The 25239-nt window shown below is 51.7% G+C and overlaps 1 protein-coding gene across 2 annotated transcripts in view; it reads left to right on the top strand.

The window, feature by feature from the left end:
* Window positions 1–24342, top strand: part of Col5a1 (collagen type V alpha 1 chain) — a 150961-nt gene extending 126619 nt beyond the window's left edge. Inside the window, exons 53-66 of one of the 2 annotated variants that reach the window (XM_075985567.1) lie at window positions 1136–1189; window positions 1923–1976; window positions 2496–2603; window positions 2682–2735; window positions 2829–2882; window positions 3794–3901; window positions 5264–5317; window positions 6102–6137; window positions 7495–7548; window positions 8945–9200; window positions 9995–10107; window positions 13631–13699; window positions 17287–17520; window positions 22023–24342. In XM_075985567.1, coding sequence (XP_075841682.1) covers window positions 1136–1189; window positions 1923–1976; window positions 2496–2603; window positions 2682–2735; window positions 2829–2882; window positions 3794–3901; window positions 5264–5317; window positions 6102–6137; window positions 7495–7548; window positions 8945–9200; window positions 9995–10107; window positions 13631–13699; window positions 17287–17520; window positions 22023–22169 — 1395 coding nt within the window. In that variant the 3' untranslated portion in view covers window positions 22170–24342. Of the gene's footprint in view, window positions 1–1135; window positions 1190–1922; window positions 1977–2495; window positions 2604–2681; window positions 2736–2828; window positions 2883–3793; window positions 3902–5263; window positions 5318–6101; window positions 6138–7494; window positions 7549–8944; window positions 9201–9994; window positions 10108–13630; window positions 13700–13760; window positions 13830–17286; window positions 17521–22022 lie in introns of both variants that reach the window. The other variant, XM_075985568.1, reaches the window with a different exon arrangement.
* Window positions 24343–25239: the final 897 nt, after the last annotated feature.

The following is a 25239-nucleotide window of genomic DNA, read 5'->3' on the forward strand; positions in this document are numbered from 1 at the left end:
CCAGTCTCACCCTGAATGTCAGTCAAAGCTTCCCAACAGGTGCCCAATGTCCCTAAGACTGAGGCCACTTGGTCTTGAGCAGCTGTTTTGATGCAAGGTGGTCTCTTTGACGTGGGACCAGGTGACCCCTTCAGGTCCCTTGGCTGGACTGTGCTGGACTCAGAGGTCTCTCCAGCCTACCCCCAAGGTGGGGCCAGCTCCTAGGAATGACTGACTCTCTAGGTCTTTTTGCTGCTGGTGGGATAATGTTACAAGCTGGGTGAATTAAAACAAGACAAATGTGTTTGACTCAGGGTGGTAGAGGCTAGGAAGTCAAGATAGAGGGGCCCGATCAGGTAGGGTGTCTTGCTGTGGCTTAGCAAGGTAAGAACAGATATGGTGGCTCGTGCTCTGATTCCAGCACTCAGAAAACTGAGGCAGGATGATTGTTACAAGTTTGAGGCTGTCTGGTCTGAATAATGAGTTCAATGTCAGCCTCGGTTTCAGAGTAAGATCCCGTCTCAAATAATAACATAGTGGATGCCACCCTGACCTGATGGGGAAGGAGAGGTGGGCTTAATCACCCTTTTAGAATGAGCTCATTTCTGTGATTGTGGTGTAGACTATGCATACACACATGACCTGAGCACCAGGCCCCTCCTCTCAACACCAGCGCAAGGGCAGTCTGATATGAGCCTGGGTTTTAGAGACCATTCAAACCGTTGTATCACTGACCCAAGGAAGGGCAAAGACTTGTATTGTTGATCTGAGACAGGCAGCAATGGAAGTGAAAGGCTGGGGGCACAGACTATGAGCCAAACGTGTCGTGACATGACCCCTGCCTTGGGTTTCAGCTTGGTCCTTCTACAAGTGAGACGTAGGTGATGACGTGGTGGAAACCAGATTCCAGGGTGTTAGACTCAAGCATGCCCCAGGGTTTCTCTTTGTTCCAGATACAACAGCTGTGGGCTAGCAGTTGTAGTCCCTGAGTGCCACCAGCAGGGAATGGGACTTGCTATACTCACACCAGAGAGGGGCCATGCAGGGCTAGCCACAGAAAGGACTGAATCGCCAAGTGTTTTCTCGGCTGTGGCAGCACGGCCCTGTGTCCTGACGTGACAGACTTCTGATGCTCTGTGTCCTTTCCCCCAACCAGGGATCCCCAGGTCCTACTGGTGAACCCGGTCCATCCGGACCTCCAGGAAAGAGGGTAAGTCTTTCTGCCCTCTGCTCCCCTCTCACTGGCTGCTTCCTGCACAAAGACCTCTACCCCTTTGTGGAGCCCCTGGTGCCCCGCTTGGCCCGGAAGAGGGCACACAGATATCTGAAATGTGGAACACGCTCATCGGGTCACAGATCAGTGGGGAGACACAGCTGGGTGGAGCAACCTCAGAGGAAGCAAAGTCTAAACCAGGGGTGTTCAGGATGGCCAGTGACTGACGTGTGTGTTCTGCCATCATGGGAGAGAAAATTCTCGTCACAGATCAGTGGGAAGACACAGCTGGGTGGAGCAACCTCAGAGGAAGCAAAGTCTAAACCAGGGGTGTTCAGGATGGCCAGTGACTGACGTATGTGTTCTGCCATCATGGGAGAGAAAATTCTCAAGAGCTGCACTCTCCTTGTCCATAGACCAGCCTATCTGAACGAAGGAGAGTCAAGATAAGGAACAGATGTCTGTAGTGTGTCACTGGATGCCTGGACTGTGGCGGCTGAGCCACAGAGTGTACAGGCAGGCGAGGTCTTTCTATACACAAGGCATTTAGGGCATCTGTAGATCCACCAGAAGCTTTGCAGGTTTCTGGAGTCATAGGATCGCGTATGGGGGCCTGAATCTTCACTGGAGAGTGGTCCAGGGTGGCCTCACATCCTGTTGCTCTCCCTGGAGTCTAGGCCTGGTCTTCAAACTCAGCGCTCAAATCTTAGTTGTTCTATTGTTTTTCTAGGGTCCTCCAGGCCCTGCGGGCCCCGAAGGAAGACAAGGAGAGAAAGGAGCCAAGGTAAGTTACCCTGGTGGCTGTGACCTCTGTGGGTCTAAAGGAGGTTGGGGCAATGGCAGGGTGCAGTCTAAGGACGGAGGAGCCATGGAGGCAGAGGGAGGATAAAGAAGCAGAGGAAGGAGGCAAAAGGAGCCAGGGTGAGGTCACACCTAGTCTTTGACCTGTGACAGAGCAGAAGACAGAATAAACAGGAAGTGGGGCCTTAGGGTACTAGGATGGGCATTACCTGAGTGGTACATGTGTCCAGGACTGGAACACCCAGTTACTCTCGAGTGGGGTGACCTGCACGCCTGGATGGGAACATTTGTCATCTCTGAGACTTAGTGAGCCCCCACATACGGGTGTCATTTGGCTAGGCACCTATTGGGTGATCTGCTGTGATGGTTACCACAGTCAGCAGGAGTCAGGGAGCCGCTGCTAACAGGATGGAGCGTGGGCCAAGTCAGCTTCCACGTAGGACACATGGGGGCATCTCTGAAGCACCCTGGGGGCCTCTGAATATCTGCATCCTCTAAACAGGGAGAAGCCGGTTTAGAAGGCCCTCCTGGGAAGACTGGTCCTATTGGCCCCCAAGGGGCCCCTGGGAAGCCTGGCCCTGATGGTCTTCGAGGGATCCCTGGTCCTGTGGTAAGTGGCCTAGCAAGCATAGGATGAGGGACAGGTGATTATGGGGGCACCTAATCACAACAAGGGACTCTGTTTCAGGGTGAACAAGGCCTCCCAGGATCCCCAGGCCCTGATGGTCCCCCTGGCCCTTTGGTGAGTAGCATGAAATGCCAGTGTTTTCTGTATGGGCCGGTCACTGGAAACCCTTTGGGACAAGGAGACTGACTCCTCTCTCTTCTCCTACAGGGCCCTCCAGGACTCCCTGGACTCAAAGGAGACTCTGGTCCCAAAGGCGAAAAGGTGAGCTAAGGCTTAGGGGACTCCAATATTGCCATAGCAACACCATCAACTAATCCATAGGAGTTACTGACCAAGTACCTGCTGTGACTGTCGCAGGACCTGGAGGTAGATTGACAGAGAAGTACACCCAGGGCTTTGAGACTCATGCCTATATCAAGGTGTCCTAGAAGCCCCATAATTGACAAGAACCTTCTAAAAGCCCCGAGCATCATTAACTGGTGGCGTCTTTTCACCTCCTCACGTTGATTTATTTGTGAATAAATGGGCTCATAAGACAGGCAGCTGTCCATAGAGAAGACAGCAAGGAATACCCTTTTCTACTTTGAGATCCTTCACCAACATAATGGAAGCTTGCAGTCCTGCCAGAACATTCTAGAAACTCGTGTGAAACCAAAAGATGTATAGGGCAGATATGGTGGATTTTTCTCTTGAAAGCTGTTTCAGTGACTATAATATCCTTAGCACGGGGCGGTTTCCATTCAGGGTCAACCTCAGGCCTTGTAGGAAGAGGATACATGTTTAAAGTAAGCAAACTATCCCTCAGGGAAATCCAGTGGCCTCTGGGTCTGGAGACCCCTATATGCTTCCTTTGGTCATCACTGGGGTCCAGTGCCCAGGATGGTGGTGGTCATCCTGTAGATTTGAGCCCAGGGCCTCACACATGCTAGCCCAGGGCCTCCCTGCTCAGCCACACCCTGGTTCTCCCTGTGTTTCTTCAGATATGTTCCTTACCAGCAAGGGTCCATGAGGCCTCCCTTGTCGCCTGGCCTCTGTTTATTTTCAATCCTCGACATGTTGACGATGACACATTTCCCTGTGTTCTGGCCGTGTGCCAGGTCACCTGGCCCTCTGTGCGGTGGACTCAGGGCACCGGTAGCACAGATATCTGTCATAGCTTTATTTTCTCACAGGGCCATCCAGGTCTGATTGGACTCATCGGACCTCCGGGTGAGCAAGGTGAAAAGGGTGACCGAGGACTCCCCGGCCCCCAGGGCTCGTCTGGTCCTAAAGGAGAACAGGTACATAGAGTAACTCACATCTCCAGAGCAGTTTCTAGCTTCTGGCGGAACCTGGGAGGATGCCCTCATTGCCGTGGAATCTCACATCTTGCTTTGCAGATGGAACCAGCGGGGACTTGGACTTAGCTAGGTCCCCAAGGCACAAGTTAGAACTTACCCCAAACCCAAGTCCTGGGCGGAGCAGAAGCTCATTGGCGTGATGACCCTCAGAATCAGAGGGCCTGAGCAGTCAAATCCTTCCCCATCTTCACTAACTCACTGGGCAGAAGGTGATGGTGGACCGTCAGCTGCGTTCACTTGTGGAGAGAGGCAGAGCAATGGCCACTAACATCCCTGCCTCCCCCTTGTCACAGATGCCCACTTCTGACCCCAGACTTCCCCTGGATCCACTGTAGTGGGTTAATTTGCAGTCTTGGTCAGCTAGGAGGAAACCCTGGCTGCATGTTGGTTTGTCTGTAGTAGGTAAAGTGGAGGAGATGCCCAAGCTGAAAATGGGTTAGTTTGTGTACGGCACAGAAGAAAAGACACACGTGTTCACATGGGGAACCCCCTGTTCACTGTAGTGGGACTCCCCACTTTGTACCCACTCACATCTGGGGATCTTTGCTTACCCATGCCTTGATCTGTCCCTGAATACAGCAGCAGAATGTGGGGGTGACAAGAGCCTCAGGAGGCTGAGCGAACGGTAGATATCCCTCTTTAGGTCATATTGGAAGTGAATGGCATCAAAGGAGGAGACTCCCTGAAGCCCTGCCTCAGCCACTGTGGGCTGTTTTCTGACTGCCAAGTGTCGCCAGGCTTCCATGGCACTCAGACTATGTGGCTCTGTACATGAAGAGTGGTCTTGGCCATGTTACAGGTAGAAGGTGTCTCCAGCGTGCAGGCTTGAGAAACACGGGACACAGTAGAGACTCAGAGGCCAGGCCCTGTGAGCTAACAGTGCAGGGAGACACTTTCTTCTCTGTGAGGCTGGGCTGTCAACTGTGGCTGGACAGGCTAGACTCCTGGACACTTTCTGCTTTCCCCTGTCTCCTGTAGTGAGACCTGACACCATGAACCGAGATATGTGGCCAAGCTGGGCAGGAGGCTGGATCAGGCTTTTCTGAGTTCCAGTGGTGTACGGTGGGGGTGGTGTCTTAATTTATAGTTCCTTCTGGCCTGGGGAGGGGCTGGGCCTGGGGACATCAGCCCGTGGCTGGTGTTTGGGTGAATCAGTCTAATCTAGCAAGGAGGCACGAAGGCCCTCACCGTGGAGTAAGTTCTAGAGTGGTTGACTACAGCTGCCTTCCAGGCTTCGTTGTCACCTTCCTCAATCCCACCCCATCTAAAAGCTGGTAACCTGCATTTTCTGTTCCCTTCCAGGGCATCACTGGTCCCTCTGGTCCACTTGGGCCTCCTGGGCCCCCTGGCCTGCCGGTATGTATCTAGGACAGGTGCAGGGGATGTAGGACCCAGTGGATACAAGGAGGGAAGCGAGATGGATGAGCCGGGCTAGAGAACCACAAGGAAGTCAGGCGAGATGGTTGAACCAGAACTTATTTATATATAATGCAACACTGGGGTTCCAAGGCACAGGAGCAGGAGAGGGGTTGCTGGTCCCCTGGATGCCAGTCCCCTGGGTGCCTTGCCAAAGGGGAAGGGAAGGGCAAACTTTAATGCCTGAACCCCATTCCAAAGAATGCAGATCCTTCTGCAAGCATCTGGGAAGAGGGGGGTAATGTCTTGGCTCTCCTCTTCCTAATGCGCACGAGTCAGGCCATCTCAGTCCAGGCTTGAGAATAAGGGACCTGTCCTCTTCAACACCCTGGCCTAGGCCTCCTTGTGCTTCCCACATGCCATTCCCACATCCCTGAGCTCTGCCCTCCCTGACCCGTCTGTGTTAACTGGACCTTGGGTTCACATGGCCTTGGATGTCCGGCAGCTGACTCCTTCCAGGCCCCTCAGGAGTCCAGACACTCCCTGACTCTTGATATCTAATGTCATTCCCAAGCTGAGCATTGTGGGCAGGGTGGACTCTCAGCGGACACCCTCTGCCTTCTAGGGGGTGGTGGTGAGTGGCAGCCATCACCAGCTCTCCTCCTGCCTACCAGCCAGGCAAGTGCAGAGAGGGCAGGCAAGTGCAGGATCAGGGACAGGCTGAGTGAAACTAGGACCTGTGGGCCCCTCTGTTTACTGACATTCTGACCTCTGCTCTCTGCAGGGCCCTCCAGGTCCCAAAGGTGCTAAAGGCTCTTCGGTAAGTGACTCTGCCTTGTGGGGCCCATGATACCTGAGACTACTTTGGAGGTGGGAAAGGAGCCCTCTGGGAAGTGGGTCACCTGGATGCCCACCCGGGCCCATAGAGATCCTTTCCACCCCTCCCCTCTTCTTCATTATACTGTGTGTTGTTGGTATTCCTTGTTTTCTCTAGATTTCCCTTGGCGAAAAAATATGATTCTATCTCTCTATTGCTGGCTGCTTTTAAGTATTATTTTAATTGTAGCTGTTCCTGGGGTGTTGTGGGAGAAAATCAAATGAGACGAGCTAGCTCTGCCAGACCCTGCAACCTTTTTGCACTCTGGCTAACGTAACAAACACATGTATTTATCAGGCTCAGTGTGGCTTCTCACTTTGTGCATATGGCATGTCCTGACCGAACTGGAGTCGTTAGCGTTTCTGCGTCTTTATTGTTACTCTGTGTTTGGAGCCCTCCAGCCTCTCTATATAGTCATGAAACCTAGCAGGCTAGGATGTGTGTCAATCCCCCACTGTGTTATAGAACGCCATGCTTTATTCCTTCCATGCAACCATGGTTGGTATCCATCATCCATCTTCCATCCTTCCAGTGTTCCGGTGCCCTCCCCTAACCTCAGCGATCACTATTCTATCATGTCCTTTCTATCAACTGCTAATGTTCTAATTATTCTGCACTGTACTTCTGGTAATGCTGATTTCAGAGTGCCTCTAGTCGTCACCCCTCCCCTGTGTCCCCACGCACAAGACAAGATGGCCTTTATGACTGAGCAATACTCCTGTGTGTATACGATGCATTTCCTTTTCACTGGCTGGAGCACCCAGGCTGATCCCACATCTTAGCTATTGTGTTCAGTGCGGCCACCACGGGGTCAAGTGTCACACAGATACAGTGACTTGTGTCCTTGTTCTACTCAGAAGTGGGACAGTGAGATGGTGTAGCATGCCCACCTTGTTTTGTTTCCACCATGGCGGACTATTCTGTGTCCCCACCAGCAGTGCCCCGTCCTCTCTAGCACTTCTTTTAGTCTCTCTGATAAGGACCCTGCTGGCAGAGGTGGGATGGAGTCCTGATGGGAGCTGGGCTTACACTTCCCCCATGGCCCACGCAGCTGGCATGCTTCCATAAACCTGTTTGTTGGCATTTTCTTTTCTTTTTTATACCTGTCTCCTGTCTTTCGGAATGAGCCCAGCCCAGCTCAGGCCAACACATCTGGGCTCTTTGCTCCCTGCTGTGGAGGGTGCCAGCCTCAAGAAGAGAAGTCTTGCCTTCACTTTGTTCTGACCTCTCTGGAGCTAGTGGGTCTGTCAGATCACAGAAGGCCCCTTGACCAAGTACTGGTTTGTCGCTTTCTCCACAGGGTCCCACCGGCCCGAAGGGCGAGGCAGGCCACCCAGGACTCCCTGGCCCACCCGTGAGTAGTCTGTGAAGTGTGGAGGGAGACTGAAGGAGTGTCTGTTGTGGGGCTTGCTGTCTGAGATGCAGTGAAACTCAGATGGTATCCCCAGAGGCTGGTCCCTGGGGATGCAAAGGGGGCTGTCAGTGTCACAGGCCTGTCCATGGAGCTCATGGGCTGACTTGCCCTGGGTAGGATTATTGGCCAGAGAGAGAGGGAATGTGCATGTATGTTTGTGACTATGTGAGTGTGTCATATGACTGTACACGCTTATGTGTACTTAGTTATGTGTATATATTCATATTTATAAGTAATAACTTATGTCTGTATACATGTTGTAAGTATGGACTTGTGCATTTGTGTGTACCCTATACATACATGTGTAAATATGCATGTAAGTATAAGTGCATGCATGTTTATGCTATATGCATGTGTGTGAGCATGTATGCATAGTATGTTTAGGTGTGTAAATATGTATTTATGTATATATACTTCTCTTTGTATAGGTGTACATGTGTTTATATGTATTATGGATATTTATATTCATGTGCATACTGGAACATGCATGTCCATGCAAGTGTGTGTATTTTTGTCTGTGTGTTATATATGTACATATATGTGTGCAAACATGAATTTGTAAATGTGGATGTGTGAGTCTATTTGTATATGTGTGAATATGTGTGTACATACACAAGGTATGTTTGTGAACACAATATGTGCAGCTGTACATATGTATTTTGTGCATGTGTGTATGAACATGAAATGTGTATTGTATATTTCTACATATATGTTATATATGTGCTTATATGTATGTGTGAGCATGCATGCATATGTGTATATGTATTTATGTATATTGTACATTTGCATTTGTCAAAGTTAGGGTTTCTATATGTAAGTGTGTGAATATGCATGTGTGTTTCTTTATGTATGTATCGTGTATGTATATGTATATATATGAATATACATGTACGAACATGTATATGTATAGATTGTGTATTATGTATATATGTGAACATGAATGTATGTGTTTCTAAATGCATATTATGCATGTGTATATGTATGAACAAGAATGTATAAACATTCAGGCATGTTTCTATATGAGCATTACGCATGTGTGTTGTTGTATGACAGAACAACATGCAAAGCTAAGACCTTGAGCCACTAAATTCTGGAGAAGAGGCAGGGCCTTGGGCTCAGGGGAGAAAGGTGCTTAGCCTGGGCAAGTGGATGGGCATGGAGTATTCAGGATACAGGAAGGAGTGAGCAAACAGTGTGACCTGGCACCTGTCCTTCCAACCCAGCACACAGAGCCCGAGGGACCCAGATTTCTGGTTCAGGATCATCTTAACTCTGCCCTTGGAACAGAGCCATCCTTGTCCACCTCCATCCATGACTGCTTTCTTCTGCACCCCAGGGCCCTCCAGGGGAGGTCATCCAGCCCCTGCCAATGCAGGCATCCCGGACTCGGCGGAACATTGATGCTAGCCAGCTCCTTGATGACGGGGCTGGGGAGAGCTATGTGGACTACGCAGATGGCATGGAGGAGATCTTCGGCTCCCTGAACTCCCTGAAGCAGGAGATTGAGCAGATGAAGCGGCCACTGGGCACACAGCAGAACCCCGCCCGTACCTGCAAGGACCTACAGCTCTGCCATCCTGATTTCCCAGACGGTGAGGGAGGGCCACAGTGGGAGTCTAGGCCAGTCAGAGCCACTCCTCACTCACTCCCCGTCCGTGGGAGGAGGCATAGGCTAGACCCTTTCTTAATCTGCGGAAACATCAGAGAGGGAGGTAACACAGTCAGGGGAGGTCAGATGGGCTGAGCACCAAGGCTTCAAGGCTGCTTTACTCTGAGCCTCATTGCTCCTGATCTGTAAAATGGGCACAGAAACATGCCCTGTGGTGGTAAATGGACAATGTATAAAATGCCTTTGGCCTGGCACTTAGCTGACCCTGAAGGCGGCTTGATGTCAGGATGTGCGATGCTTGGGAAGGCGGGTTTTAAACACCAGCAGAACCATGGGGCTTCATCCTCACCCTTTTCAAACCAAGGGCCTGTTGAGCCACAAACCAAATCCAGCTTGTCTTCCCCCAGTAAGTAGGAACATAGCTCCTGCAAGATGCGAGGGGTGTCTGATTCCAGTACATTCTGACTCCACACTTGTGTGAATTTCCAGGTTTGTTTCAGGACATTCTTTGCCCTTCTGTCGCCCACCCATCAAGGTCAGCAGTCACGTACACGGTGTGCTGCATGGCCCGGCTCTGTTCTTGTGAGCAGGGCTGTCTGCTACTCTTTATGCTCCCCACAGGAAAAGGGAAGCGCTCTGAGATGAGGAAGGAAGGCTGTATTGGTGACTTTATGGCCCTGGCTGGGCATTTAACAGCCAGACTGAAATGTTGCGGTGGTTTCTGCCGCTGTCTGGAGAGCCATTCTCATGAATCTGCCTCCCTGTCTCTGAAACCAGGTGAATACTGGGTCGATCCCAACCAGGGGTGCTCTAGGGACTCCTTCAAAGTCTACTGCAATTTCACAGCCGGAGGGTCCACATGTGTCTTCCCTGACAAGAAGTCTGAGGGGGTGAGTACTCATGTCAACCGCTTGCTTCCAGTCCGGCCAGGGCATCAGTATTTCTTGTGTGTGTGCAGCTTTAGGGCTAAAAGTCAGAGACCAATCAGTTTTGGAACCAAGAGCATTCTTCTGGAAGTCATTCTTAAGGGGTCCTGAGATGAGATATTTCAGGTACGTGGCGGCAGGTGTAGCCTAGGTCCCAGCAAGTGGGAGAAAGGCTGCCTTGAGGGTGCCCCTCCAGCCTCCCTGGGGCTCTCAGAAGCACCACAACCCAGACCAACCTAAAACTTTGGGGACAAGTGTGATGATGAGCCCAAGACATCTAGAGGTTGCTGTGCCTAAACCGAGAGTGCCAACTTATTTCTGTTGAATTTGTCCCCATCCTCTCAGGTGCCAGACAGGGGTATGTGTGAAGAATCTGTGGGCAGATAGTGGGTTCTGACTCAGGAGATTTTGTGGGAGATCAGTTAGTCACCCCTGTGGTCTTTCAGGAGCTCAGTCCTGTAGGTAGGAATTTGTGTGCAAGTGATGGGTATGCAAATTATGTGGGGGAATCTGTGGCAAAGGCGACTCTGGCCTAGAACAGGCAGGATGAGCATTTTCCATATCTGAGGATGTGACCACGATTCCAACTTCAGGGTCTCTCCACCTGGATTGTCATGGCTCATAGTTTTCCCATGCCATTTTCTGGATGCCACAGCAGGTATGCATGTATTCCACACCACAGCCTCCTGTGACCCTGTCACCTGGGGAGTGAGTTCCCGCTGGAAGGAGCGTAAGGGCTCCCTGGGGCTTCCATCCCCTCCCTAAATCACACCATAAAAGTGGCAAGCACCAGCATGCCCTTGGGTCACACTCAGCTGGTGGCAGCAGGAGCAGAGCAGGTGTGAGAGATTCATAGGCTTGACATCCATCCATCCCTCCTGCATCCTGGATCCCTTGGCTCCCAGAAACAAGCCAGGGCTTAGCAGAGGTCTGAGACCTGAGCGCCTACTCTATGGGTCTTGGATTCCTCCATCTGGCCAGAGCTGGGGATGGAATTAAACTAAGAGACCTTTCTCACCTGCCTTGGTGCTTGGCCCTCTCCAGCCAGCCGCTAGTAGCCAAGCTGTCTCTGGGGCTGGGTCACATGGAGTCTTTACAGACCCTGTACTTTGGCTCTTTGCTTCTTCCAATGTATGAACTACAGGCTGGGCCAGGGCTGCCCTGTCCAGGATGAAAAGACCCTCTCCTAGCAGCGCTGGGACATGAGGCTCCAGGGCCTGGAGCAGCTTTGAGCAGAAGTCTGAGTTACGCCTGTGCTCTCTGTCTCTAACTTGGGAGGAACTGCTCCCATACAATTTAAGTGTGGCCTTGACTGATAGATCTGAAAACAACAGGGAAAAGTGGAGGATTCTGAGGGCTCTGGCAGACAGGACACCTCATTTTTTTCCAGCAGTCTGTTCTGTCCTAGCACCCACCCAACTCAAGGGGGGCAATCAATAGTGTCTCATATCTCTTCTTCTCCCCAATTAACATATGGACCCGGGTCCCAAACATGGTCTCGAAAGGACCAGCTCAGCCCAGTCTGGGCCAGGCTGTCTGGAGGACTCTTTTTTTCCCACTCCTACAGTGATTCAGTCCAGAGACAACACCTCCCACCCTCACCTACAGAGACTCAACCACCCACTAGACCCTAAGTGAGATTTCCCTAGGGAGGCCCGAAGTAAGCCCATGATGAAGGATATCCCTGAAAGTACAAGGAGCTTTGGGGCAGCCTTTGTTCCTTGTCACGGAATATTACCTAACAGCTCCAAGGGCCCCGAAGACTACAAATCCCCAGTGAAGACCTACACACACACACACACACACACACACACACACACACACACACCCCTCTCTTGTATGACTTTTTCTGGGGAGACAATGACGAACAGCTTTTCACCTAAGATAGGGCACCAGCAAAAGAGCAAAGAACAAAAAATTATTTTACCCAGGTCTAGCTGAGCAAAGCTATGAGTTTCTTGGGGTCACTTCCAGGGGCTTGGGTGACTCAAAGGCAGAAAGACCTCTGCCCTAGGCCTACAGCTTACCAAAGCTGTATCATTGGAGTTCTGTGATTGGCAGACAGTGTGGCTGGTCAGATAACCTCTTCTTCCCATGGTTTTTATAGCTTTTGAAGGGGCCTTGTGTGTCCTGTAAGCCAAAACAGGTTTCTGAGACTTGTGAGTTGTATTTACTTTCTGAGCCTTAGTAAGCTTAGCTATAGGAAAAGGTGTTTCCATCTGGAGGATATAGCTACAAAACCAATGTTTCACCCCTTCTTCTGGCTCTAAGAGTGTTTCCACACCTTCTTCTGTGATGTTTCCTGAGCCCTAGAGAGTGTGATAAATATGTGTGGTTATTTTCCTCCATCTGCGGCCACTGTGTTGTGAAAGCAGCCCCATAGTCTCCGTGACTAGTTACGCGCCTCTGCAAGTCACCTGCTGCAAAAGAATAAGCTTCCTCCCATGACCAGCCGAGACAGCAGTGGTACTGTTAGAAGGCAACTTGATAGGGGAGTCACAAACATTAACAAAGCAGTGTAGTGGCCTCCCCGCTAGAGCCTGTCATCTCCCCAGCCATGGGCTTTCCCCCTGCCCTCCAGTTCCAGATGTGAATTCCCTTCCGGGAAGTGAGCCTTAAGCCTATTGAAAATCAGCTGGTTACATCATAAAAGTTGAATCACTGTGGCAGCAATGTGCACATCTTGTCTGGCTTGTTGGTAGAATAGCCTGCAGGACATATAACTAACCAGGACTGTTGGGGACAATTCTCCATCCCCCCAGCAGCCTACTTAGTACCACCTAGCGCTAAGGAAATCAACCAGAAGGGAGAGAGCTTCGAGCTCAGTCTCAGCCTGGTTTTCCCATGGCCTGCAGCTGGCCAACATGGAGGGAGCTTTCCACATGGCTATGTACTCAACTTACGCCACACTCATGTACCTTATGCACACACACACATATCATGCAAACATGTATGCATATATACATATACTGTGCATACATACATACATACATACATACATACATACATACATGCATACACACACACCCCTCTGCAGCTCCCACACAGTGGGGCTGCCCATGTTGCTGCAGTAGCAGGTGTAGCGGAAGACCACCACCCGCTGTGTCTCAAGATTGAGAGTGGGATGCAATGTCCACACATTGCATGCTGGCTGCAACTTTCCCGTCACCGACACGAGACTCCGGCATTTTCTGTGTGCTGCCCCACGGGTGCCTTTCATGTCACTTGATGCCCTGGTGCACACCAGCTGCTAGGGTGCGGTCTGCAGCCCTGGCATAACTGTGTTGACATGTACGAGGCCACTGTAGGGCTCCAGAGCTGTTGTCACCCCGTGTCACTGTGGTAAGGCCTCAGCTCTTAAGGGAAGCGTAGGCACCTTGGCAGGACACAGGGGCTGGGAAAGCTGGGAAGATCTGACTGTGGAGGCAGAAGTAACCCTTTCATTTTCTGTTTCTCTCCCTCCCCACCATCCCTGCCTGATGTGTAGGCCAGAATCACTTCTTGGCCCAAAGAAAACCCAGGTTCCTGGTTCAGTGAATTCAAGCGTGGGAAACTGGTAAGGTGACCCCACGTCCTTTGCAGCTGTCACTTTAAACCCGCCATCTCCTATCTTGCAGAGTAAAATGGCCCGCTGGCCCAAAGAGCAGCCTTCCACCTGGTATAGTCAGTACAAACGGGGTTCCCTGGTAAGTGGCCGCCTCACGCTGCCTGCTTGCGGCTCAGCCTGGCTCTGGGTGCTGCCTGGGACTGATTGCAGCTGGGGCCACACCCGCTAATGCCCTAAAGGCCATCTTGCTCCACACGCCTGACAGCAAGGTCCGATGGGTGTGATGTTCCTTCCTCTTGCCTTCTCTTTCGCCCAGAGTTCCTTCCCTCCTGGAAGTCAGCGGGTAGCTTCCCACTGAGATTCAGGGCACCCACAGCTGGAGGTGGGAACTCCAGTTATATGCCACTGACAGATGGCACAACCCAGCTGACGACATGCATAAGTCCGTGGGCGCAGCCCATGAGGTGGTTCCTGAGGGTCCGTCCAGGCTGCCGCCATTCACACCTTCTTCCTGGGCTGTGCATGGCCCATGGGCTCTGGCTGTTGGCCTTGAAGTCTCCACTTGCCCCTCACATATTAGTCTGTTTTTAACTCATGGGAGGTGTACCTCAGAACCCCATCACCTTGGAGGTGAAAAGATCTTAAAACATCAACCAGAAGGCTCCTGTGGCCAGCACAGAGGCCAGGAACTTGCTTCAATTCATTCATTTCCACTCAAAATAGGACATCTTCCCCTTAGCTCTCTGAACCTTTCCTAAAGCCCCATCGAAGCTCAGTGACACCCTGCCGGACTCCAGGTTCCAGTCCCGAGTAGAGCCTACACACCTTCTTTGGACTCTCTTCTTCCATCTAGTGGGCCTCACCCTATGGGTCCTTGCTCACACAAACCCCTTTTGGGCTTCCACTGCCTCTCAACGCTGCACCAACCTCCGCCTTTAGCAAGCACAGAGCCGTGCATACCCAAGCTTTCAGTGGCTTCCGGGACCATCCTCTCTGTCATCCCTTTCCCTGGAGGCATGTCTGGCTGGCTGTTGGGGTCCTGAGGTGCTCGGCCTGTGCACAGAAGCTGCAGGCCTGTGTTCTTCTGGCTCCAGCCCCCACAGTCTTCTCTTCCCTTGCTGGGAGCTGGGCTTCCTCCTTGTTGTTTCTTCTCCTTTGCTTCTTCTGCTTCCTTCAGAGAGAACCACTGGTGCACAGAAGGACCTGTAGGGAGGGAGGCCTAGTGAGCAGTGGCAGGAGACTTGAGGCAAGAAGGGGGTGAGACTCCCCAGGTCTGAGATCCATTGGGTCCTGTCTGCCTGAGCTTGGCCTGGCTTCTCCCCTTCCAAGATGGCTTCCGTGTGTAGTCCAGGTCCCCCAGGGGGCGCCCACCATGATCTTTGCTGAAGGAACAAATAGCCATAGAATACCCATGTCTAGGTACCCCCTCTGACCTTTTCCTGAGGTGGCTGCCAGGAACAGGGGTGCAGGGACCATCCACAACAAACCAGCCTGCCTCCAGGCTCCAATGCCTCATTCCCAGCTCCCAGTAAGAACCACAGTAACTGGAGGGCAGGGAAGAAGCCAATCTCTTTGTGAGCTGCCAAAGATGGCTGCTCACACTGAGATGGCAGGAAATGCCCCAGGGCAGGGCCACTTGAGGACTGGGATCCTACGAGGATAGTACTGGAGTTTTGGGTCCTTCTGTGTCTGGTGCCAGCTCTGCCTCTGCTGTGGCATGTGTCTTTTCTCGAGTCAGTCATGTGACCTCCCAGGAACACCAGATGCCCAGACCACTGGTTGGTATGCATTTTCCTCTGAGAGTCTGATTGTGGGTTTTCTCGAGCTGCCTCCAAGGGAATAAAGTTTGCCGGAAGCTTGGGAACCCCCATGGTGTCCTAGTGCCACGGTGGGAAGGACAGGATCCTGGCCTGGCTTCTGAATACATGGGTTCTGAAGTTGTCACTGTTTACTTGATCACTGTGCCCTGTACCAGACCCAACATTGCCTCAGGGTTCCTTTCCTACCTCGTGTCCTTTGAAGTGGCCAATACAGAGCAGTGTTAGAGCAGCAGCCGACCAGAGATGGGATTACCAGGGTGAGACACGAACCTCTGACAGTCTCCTTTTCTTAATGAAAAGTCGTTACAGGACCTGCCCAGCTAAGCCCTCTAGTCCTTGCCCGGAGAGAGGACTCCAGTCACACCCAGGCTGGGGGAGCCTGTGGTTTGTCCCACAACTAAGAATTTTACACCACCGCTAATGCTGACACCTCAGAAAACTCCCTGTGAGAGAGATGCAGAAAACGAGATCCTCCTCTCGGGATGCCCATGCTAGCAGAACAGAGTGGCTTGAGATACTGCTGACACTGTGGAAGCTACTTAGCAAGTGGCATTCTCTTTACCTGATGCTGTTCCCAGTTTGCTGTGGAGAGTGGAGCCGTCTAGTGAGGGGTCCTGTCTCCAGAGACCCGCGTTTCTTGCTTGCTATGGCCAGTGGTCAGCAGGATAGCCTGTTTGTTGCCTCAGAATCCCTACAGAAGAGGACACCCTTGTACCTCCAGGGTACTCCCGGTCACTCAAATTCCCACACAGCTCAGGTCCTACTCAGGCTGATCATCCATCCAAGCCATTCTCCAAGATCTCTTGGCTGTTCTAGTTCTTGAATCTAGCAGATTCACAAGGTGGGGCCGTGAACAGCCTGAACACTCAGCAGGTGGCCTTCCATTTTCCACAAGAGCCCGTGCCACCTTCCTTTGCTAAGAACAGGGACAGGGACAGCAGGCTGAGCTTCTGTGCTTGTGGCATATGAGTTTCAAGGACGATGGCACACAGGCCCGGAACACAGGGTGCACATGAGCTGGTACACATAGCCTCAGGGCTGCGTTCAGGAAGCCGTGAGGAGCAGTGGCAGAGCTGTGACCAAATGTGACAGTCGTAGCATCTCCTGCCCATGGCTGTGTGCCCAGGAGAGAGAAGAACTCCTGTCAAGGCTCAGGGTCGGATAGAACACTCAAGAACTATCAGGGCAGCAAAGGGTGTGGTCACCAGAACCCCAGGAGCTGTTTCTACTCCTAGGCCTTATTCCCATACATTTGATCCGAGGAAGTGAGACCTTGCCTCTTGCTCCCAGCACCCTGACTCACTGATGGGAGCGTGGAGCTGTCTGTGTCCCATAGACGAGAGAGCAGGTTTTAACGGAACGTATGTTCATTCAGTGTAGTCAAGCCAGGCAGACCCGGCCAAGTGGGGAGGAGGCGGTTGGCTCCTCAGACGTGGCCTGAAAGCTAGAGACGGAAAAGAGGGTCAAACTCAGGAAAACCTGATCCAGGCAGGCTTCTGGAGGAAGCAGTGCAGGCACTGGACCTGGAGGGTGCTGGGTGAAGGATAATAAGTAGACTGTCAGTCCCTGAAGGAAACAGGGTCTATTTTCACTTGACTCCTGATTCCAGAGTTCCCAGGAGATTCCATGTGCTGGCCTTAGGGGCAAGGAGTCTGGAGGTTTCCAGGCAGTGGCCTCAGGGAGATGGGCTTGGGTGAAGCCCTGTGGATGTGGGCAACTCTGTGGCCATTGCTCTATCTCTACCCTGCTGATTCCCTTGCTATACCCACCCCCTAGCTCTCCTATGTGGATGCTGAAGGCAACCCTGTGGGCGTGGTACAAATGACCTTCCTGCGGCTGCTGAGTGCCTCCGCCCACCAGAACATCACCTACAACTGCTACCAGTCCGTGGCCTGGCAGGATGCCGCCACAGGCAGCTACGACAAGGCTATCCGCTTCTTGGGCTCCAACGATGAGGAGATGTCTTACGATAACAACCCCTACATCCGCGCCCTGGTGGATGGCTGTGCTGTGAGTATCACATGTGCCCGTGATGTCACCTTGTATGCCCCCTTGGGTGCGCAGCTGTGTCTTCTGTGTACCATTCCCTGGGGATGTATCGGGGACCAAATATGCCCCCAGCCTGCCCATATCAGGGTGTAGCTGACTTGGACAGGTCCCGCTTGGAGTTTAGAGACCACTTCTACTTACATAGCTCTTTTCTAGGTAGGGTGAGAACCCAGACTGGGCACCTTTGTGTGCATGGAAACGTGTCTGTATTTGTGTATGCGCACTTTTATGTATTAGTGGATGGCACAAGTGATTGTCACTCCTGTAAAAGGACAAGGTCTCTCACTGGCTTAAGCTTGCCAAGTAAGTTGAGCTGGTTGGCCAGTGAACTACAGGAATCAGTAGCCTTCCCCTGCCACATATCCCCAGCACCAAGACTGCTGGCATGTGCCACCATACCCAGCTTTTAGTTTAAGGGTTTATTTAATTTGTATTTTATGTGTGTGAGTGTTTTGTTCACATGTATGTCTATGTACCACAAGAATGTCTAGTGTCTATGGAGGCCAGAAGAGAGCATTGAATCCCCTGGAACTGGAGCCATGGATGGTTGTGAGCCACCATGTGGGGGCTTGGGATTGAACCTAGGTCCTCTGCAAGAGTAACAAGTGTTTTCTACTACTGAGCCATCTCTTGAGCCCTCACACCCATCTTTTAAAATGTGGGTTCTAAGGATCATATTCTGGTCTTCATGCTTACATGGCAAACACTTTGCTAACTAAAATGTCTCTCCAGTCCAGCACTGGATTTCTGAGCAGGGAGCCAACCCTGCCGAGGAGCTCTCTCTACACCTCCTACAGCAGGCTGGCCCAGAGAGAGTGTGGAAGTGTGTAGCTAAAACACAAGCTCTCCTGACCATAGCCCACACTGACCGTCTTCTCATGGGGAGAGCTATTCTATCCACAGCACCAAGCATCATATGAGCTGTGGCATCATCAGCATCCCCAGATGCCGAGGCAAGTGTAAGATGGAGAAGTCCACTGGGCTAGAAAGGGAAAAGCAGCCCCCTGCTGTTTTTACTTCTGAAAGAAAATCCTGCCTTGGAAAAGGTGGGGAAATAATGATTCAGAACAGAATAACCCGCTGATAGAAAAACCTGGCTCTGTGTACTGGGAGGGATAGACCAGCAAGACAGCGGGCTCAAGGCAGTCCAAAGGGAACAGCAAGCAAGACTTGCTGGGGTGGCCAACATGCTCTCCGCCCCCAAACCCCGGAGAAGTCCGGCCACGATTTGAAAGGTCACGATCCTCTCATTCAATTGTAGGGCTCCTTCAGGAGTTTTTTGTCCTCCACACGCAGGCCAGTGGTGCCAAGGCCTGCCCAGCCCTGGGAGGCCAACTTGATTCATTTTGTAATCACAGCCACTGAAATTGGAATTCCGATGCTGGTACTGTGTGGCTGGGTAGCCTGATTGAGGGGGCTGCCAAGAGGCTGGCCCTGTGGAGGGGCCGGGAGTCACTCTGCATCAATCCCGTTGTTTGTGCAGCTTTGTGCGCCCCTGGGGGGCCGTTGCTAGCTGGCGATGGTTATTTATGTCTCTTCTTTAACTGCGTCCCTCTCTAAGCGCTCTGATAATTGGAGCAACGGGGCCCCACAAATCCACGTGAAATCGCCTGCCAGCTCCACACACGGTGGTCCCCGGAGTAGGGGAGAGAGACCCACTCCATGCTCATGCCATAAAGAAAGGGAGTGGGGCCTGCTGTAAGCCTGTAGCTTCATGACTCACTGGTATACAAAAACGGAGACCCCGTCACTGACCTCACATGGCTTCCCAAGACTATACCACCTTCCAGGGTCCAGGAGAGGCCAGGCTGTTGACCTCGTGTAAGTCTGGGTCGGGGAGCAGAGCCCAAGATAACAGGGCCTACATGAGGAGTAGCCAATTCTGGCTCCCTAAACTGGCCAGGAGGGTGAGGGTCTCAGCTACCCCACAGTTAGCTTCAATGCGTATGAAAGTCCAGCCCCTGAAGATACCCAGATTTTTCCCCCTTCCTTTTTTTTTATTGAGACAGAATTTATTTGTGTAGCCCTTGCCATCCTAGAACTCAATCTGTATGCTGAGCTGGCCTTGAACTCACAGAAATCCACCTGTCTCTGCCTCCTGAGGGTTGGGATTAAAGGCATGGGCCACTGCCCCTGTCTTTTTTTTTTCTTTTGTATTTTTTATGTGTGTGATGTACATATTTGTGTATATGCATGTTTTACATGTATAAGCACATATTCGCGTATACATGCACTTGCGTATATACATGCTCGCACGCAAGCTTGTTTGTGTGTATGTATGTGTGTGCGTGTATGTATGTACACATGTAGAGCCCTAACATTGGAGTCTGTTGGGAATCATGAATATTAATTACTGGGGCAGTGTCTCTCAATCAAATGTAGAGCTCACTGATATGACTTGTCTTGTTAGCTTGCTCGCTCTGGGATCCCATCTCTGTCTTCCAAAACTGGAATTGCAGGTGGGATGCCACATTTTTATGTATTTGTGGGGATTCAAACTTCTCTTCATATTTGCATAGTGAACATTTTAACACCTGAGCATCTCTCTAGCCCGCAGATAAGTTTTAGTGCAAGGGTATGACCACCCATCCCTGGCCAGAACAGCCCTCAAACTGGACCGTGTTCTAGTGCTGGGTTCCTGGTGGCAAGTTCCTTCGATGTGTCTCAAGGGACAGCCAGAAAACTATAGATGACAAAAATCATCCAAGATTCCCATTGAAGAAAAATTTGCAGATTCTGAATTCACTCCAAGTCTATCTGGATGGGCAGAGCCTGCAGTGTTCAAACGCTCCTGGGCCTCCGTGTGTTCCTAGCTTGGCTTTGAGAGCAAGACAGAGGGGTCTTATCAGGAAAGCTGTGGGTGAGCGGGGCCTGGGGCGAGTGGACGTTGAGAGCAGTGAAGACCGGACACTCGTGCCGGGTAGACAAGGAGCTGCCCACTCCCACACTCACCCCTGCACTCTCTCTGCCCACTCCCGCACTCACCCCTGCACTCTCTCTGCCCACTCCCGCACTCACCCCTGCACTCTCTCTGCCCACTCCCACACTCACCCCTGCACTCTCTCTGCCCACTCCCGCACTCACCCCTGCACTCTCTCTGCCCACTCCCGCACTCACCCCTGCACTCTCAGCAATCCCTCCATATTCCAGCTGGAGATGTCAAGTAGCCGTGCTATTGTAACGACTTAACCTGCAGAGCTTAGCAGTTTTACACAAAGAAATTTACTAGTGCGCTCAGGTCTGAGATCGGAAACCTAAGAGTGGCTTCCTCTGCAGCTGTGGCTCAGGGTGGCTTGGGTTGGTTTCGCCATGGCCACCAATGACCATCACCTAAGTGGCTTACAAACCATGGGAGCTGCCCACAGTTCTGCAAGTAGGAAGTCCGAGGCTGGGGTCATCACCCCTGGGTTGTGCACAGTCGCCTTCTTGCAATGTTATCACATGGCAAAGACAGAGGAGGTCTTCATGAGGGAACCAGTCTCACTCATGAGGGGTCCAGGGGTCCATCCTCATGATCCAATCATCTCTGTGGGTGCCCAGCATCCCACAATCACCTTGAGTAATTGGGCTCCTATTTGGATTTGGGGTACCCATGGAGAGGAAGGCCCTGCAGCTGGGCACCAAACATGAAAGATTTAGAACTGACCCAGGGTCAGTAGAGGACCCTCTGCCGGGCTGCATCCTGGCATGTTGTACCCACAAAGGAGATGCTTGCTGCCCTTCTGCTTTCTCCTCGTGATTTCTCCAGGGCTTGCGCAGTGGAGTGAAAGCCTTCCCAGGCCAGACACAGTTGCATGTAAACGCAGCCTACATCCATGGTAGTGGAAGCCCTGGCATAGGACAGGTGGCCAGTGGGTAGCCCAAGATTTGTGGTTCAAAGGCAGACATTGGGCACCATTGAAGGAAGTTGACAGAGTGGGTGAACCAGATTGTTCTTTGTGATAAATGCTCTTGACAACTAAAGTTAAGTTAAGCTTGCTTGGCGGTGGGGACAGAAGTACTCATGGCCTCCCTATATTCTGGGCTGAGAGGGTTGACTCTGCTGGCAACTCCCCCCACCTGCCTGAGGCTCAGCCTGCTTTTCCTAAGAGAGCTTTGTCCTGCTCCGCTCAAAAGTGCTGATCTGATCACAGTAGGGCACAGACTGCTTGGGCCCTGCACCATCATGGCCCTTCTGTGCCTCAGTGTACCCAGTTCTCTCTGGAACAGGTAGTAAGGAAAGTTCCCTCACCTGTCTAGGAGAGGCCTGGGATGGCAGCTCTTGTGTGAAGTCTTACGGGAAGTCCCATCACCTCTCTGCTTGGCCATGTTTCCTCCAACTTGCTGTTCTTGGTGGTTCAGGGAGTTGGTAGGGTCTTGGGGCAGAGGGGGACCTGGGCCAGGGGTGGTAGGTGACCTAAACACCTTAACCACTGCAAGAAGCCCCCGGCTTTAACTGCCTCCACCTTCTTCCCCCTTCCTAGACCAAGAAAGGCTACCAGAAAACGGTGCTGGAGATTGACACGCCCAAAGTGGAACAAGTCCCCATCGTGGACATCATGTTCAACGACTTTGGTGAAGCCTCACAGAAATTTGGATTTGAAGTGGGGCCAGCTTGCTTCCTGGGTTAGGAGCTGCTGAGCCCACCGGTCTTCAGAGCAACCTCGTGACCTCAGCACCCCAGCTGTGGGTGTCCTGTGCACGGCCCATCCCGGACAGTGAACGTTTCTCACCCCTGCCTGCCTGACTCATCCGTGCCTCGGAGGGACCCTCCGTGGCCTTGGACCCCACACCCAGAGAGAACAAAGGGAAAGAGCCGTGTCCCCCACGGAGCCGAATCACATGACCTAGCCACACCACAGCCTCTTGCCACACTGCAGGCCCTGGTCCCTAGCTCTCCTGATAGGTTCATCAAAGGCGTTCATGGACTGTTGGCAGGGAGTTAGGGTGGGGCAGTATTTGGAAATCACTTAAAAAGATGCAACTTGAAGATATGTATCGCCCCTTGACCTTCAAAAGATGCTCTGAGGTGTTCCTATAAAGGTCGCCAAAGCCTTCTTTTTTTTTTTTAAACACCCCTCAACACATCCACTCAGAGGCCAAATGTCATTCCACACGTGCCTTTCCGATGGATTAAAGGTGCTTATGTTTTTGTGAGAGTTTTAAGTAAATATTTGTATTGTATTGTTATAAATGTTAAGTGTGCCTGGCTTTCAATCTTGCATGGAAACCCAGCCTCAGGCCCATGGGGAGTGTGGGCAGCTGGGACGGGGCACCAGCTCGGGTTTGCAATCCAGCTCTCTGTAGAGGGCATCTCCTCACTCCTCTCCCCTCCCCCACCCAGCAAGAAAGTGCAATAAATTGGAAATTTGCTCAGTCGGCAAGAAGCTGCATCGCCACTGCAGGTGCCTGGGCCCTTTCCAGACTTTTAATTATTTTTTTTCTTTTTGATTAGCTCTGGATAATTTTTTATGGGGAGGGAAAAATAGGCATTTGAGATCCTGCCTTTCCTACATGCACTCAGATTAAAACACAGGCTTAAATTAATCCTGATTGCTTCCTTTTTCCGTGTTTCTTCCTGCAGAGGCTGATGGGACAGTGTCCAAAGCTTGAGAACCACGTGTTCTGTAGATGATAAGTAACTATGAACATTGGTGCTGATTTTTTTACACTTGTCTCTCGTGGTGCTATGTGTCCTAGAGGCTGCATTAGGGTGCCCGCCGTGCCTCCTTCCCCCACCTGCCTTTATCCTGGCCATTTTTCTACATTCTGAGATTTTGCCAAGGACCTAACGATCAGATCGGTGCCAGAGACCTTTCTTCCTTGAAGGCACCCCGTGCTCATGATGGTGGGGCATCCTTCCTGAAGCCTGAATCCCCTTCGGGCTCCGCTGATTTCATTTGAAAACACACGCGCAAAACAAAGACTTCCTGCATGATACATTGCGTATCCATGATTGTGTTCAGTTGCTGAATGTTCGTGGTGCTAATTTCTGTGTGTGTGCCAAGGATGGGATGGAAGCCACTGGGTGCCCACGCTGATAGCCAGACTGCCCTGTGAGCAGCAGGTGGACTAAGAGATATATGACGGACTTCGTGGCTCCAGGGCTGCTGTTGGGTTTCCACCAGAGGGGTGTTCTGGGTACAGGTGTCAGTTCTGGGGTCGGGATGGATCCCTCTGCATGCTGTCGTCTTCCTGCTCCTCCAAGGTGTGTGTGATGGAGAGGCTGCCTTCTGGGTGCAGAGGTCTCCGGGACCAGCAAGAGAAAAGAATGGCTCACTGTGAGTCACACGCCTGTTGTGCCTCTCCTTCCACCGTGAGGAGGCTATGGTGCCCAGGGAGTCAGCCATCATGTTCCGGTGCTCCTGTCCCCACCCCACCCCAAAGTGAAGGAAACCACAACACAGCACCCGGGAGTGACCAGGATTGATGAATGCGGCCAACAGGCATCCCCGGGTTTCCTCAACAACAAGTTTTACTCTTGCCAAAGAAAAGCCTGGCCTGGAGGTTGCTTCTGAAAGCCAGGATACCATCGTGAGCCAGGGACCGCTTGCTGTGCGTGCCTCTGCCTGAGAAAAGCCATATTGGAAGACGGCCATGTGATGCCCTGTGGATTCTGTGTAGGTCATGTGATTCGGTGTCTGCCTCTCTCCCCATCTGGTTTGCCCTTTCACCCTGTCCCATTCTTCTGTCAGTTCCCCTCCAAGTTGCAATTTGTACTGAAGTCCAAAATGTGTCCTGTTCTCCTCAGTCCACTTCACCTTCAATATTTTACAATAAAATTACTTCTTATATTTGCAGAAACGCTCCTGGCATCATTTTTATGTCTCCGTTTTCTCTGGTGTGTGCTCTCTCTCCCTCTTTCTCCATATATATATAATTGGGCAAATGGTGGCGAAAATACACACAAAAGCATAAACAGAATGCTGTGATAAAAAACTATAGGACCTTGGGTCCTTTAAAATTTTAGGCCAAAGGGTACATTGTATATTTCCCAGAGGTCCAACTGGAAGCCTCAAAATTTCACTTCTCCACAGGAAGAGTGTTCAAAAATATTTTAAAACCGTGTACTAAAGGAATCCTTGTAACAGTGTCTCAATAAAGGAGTTTACTGTTTACACCTGAGACTTGACCGGCTGTTTCCTTTGCATGGCCAGGCCCTCTGCCACCTGATGCTTCTGTTGGCTTACAGTCCCAGACATTAAAAACTATGAACTGGGGGTGGTGGTCTAGGAGGGGTGGAGAATGGCTGCTGGCTGTGACCTCATGCTGCTGTGGGCTCAGCTCAGCTGTGGGCTGCTTTGTATCCATGAATGGGTATTAGGATGTAGCCAGTGCTGACCTCAGAGGCCTTACTTTTCACCCTGGGCTTTTGGCACCCGGAGGGGACGTGTCACCAAATCCATCAGGTGACACCTTTGCAACCAGATAATCAGGTCACACTCCTTTCTGTTTGTGGCTGGAGGAGGCGCAGGTGGTTCATTTCAGCCAATGACCTTCATTCAGCAAATGGGGCCTGTACCTCCTGCTTCTGAAGGAGCGGCTCTTTTGTATTCCAGCAGTCATGGCAACATCCCTGCAGGTTCTGCTGTCACAGCCACCGGACTCTCAGGAATGTGTACCATCACTCCTGGAAGCCGGTTTTGCTACTTTGAGCCACCTCAAGGGATGCCAGGCCAGAGGATCTCAGTGTGGTTCGCA

Source organism: Microtus pennsylvanicus, chromosome 9 (genome assembly GCF_037038515.1).
Source record: "Microtus pennsylvanicus isolate mMicPen1 chromosome 9, mMicPen1.hap1, whole genome shotgun sequence".
Classification (NCBI taxonomy): Eukaryota; Metazoa; Chordata; class Mammalia; order Rodentia; family Cricetidae; genus Microtus; species Microtus pennsylvanicus.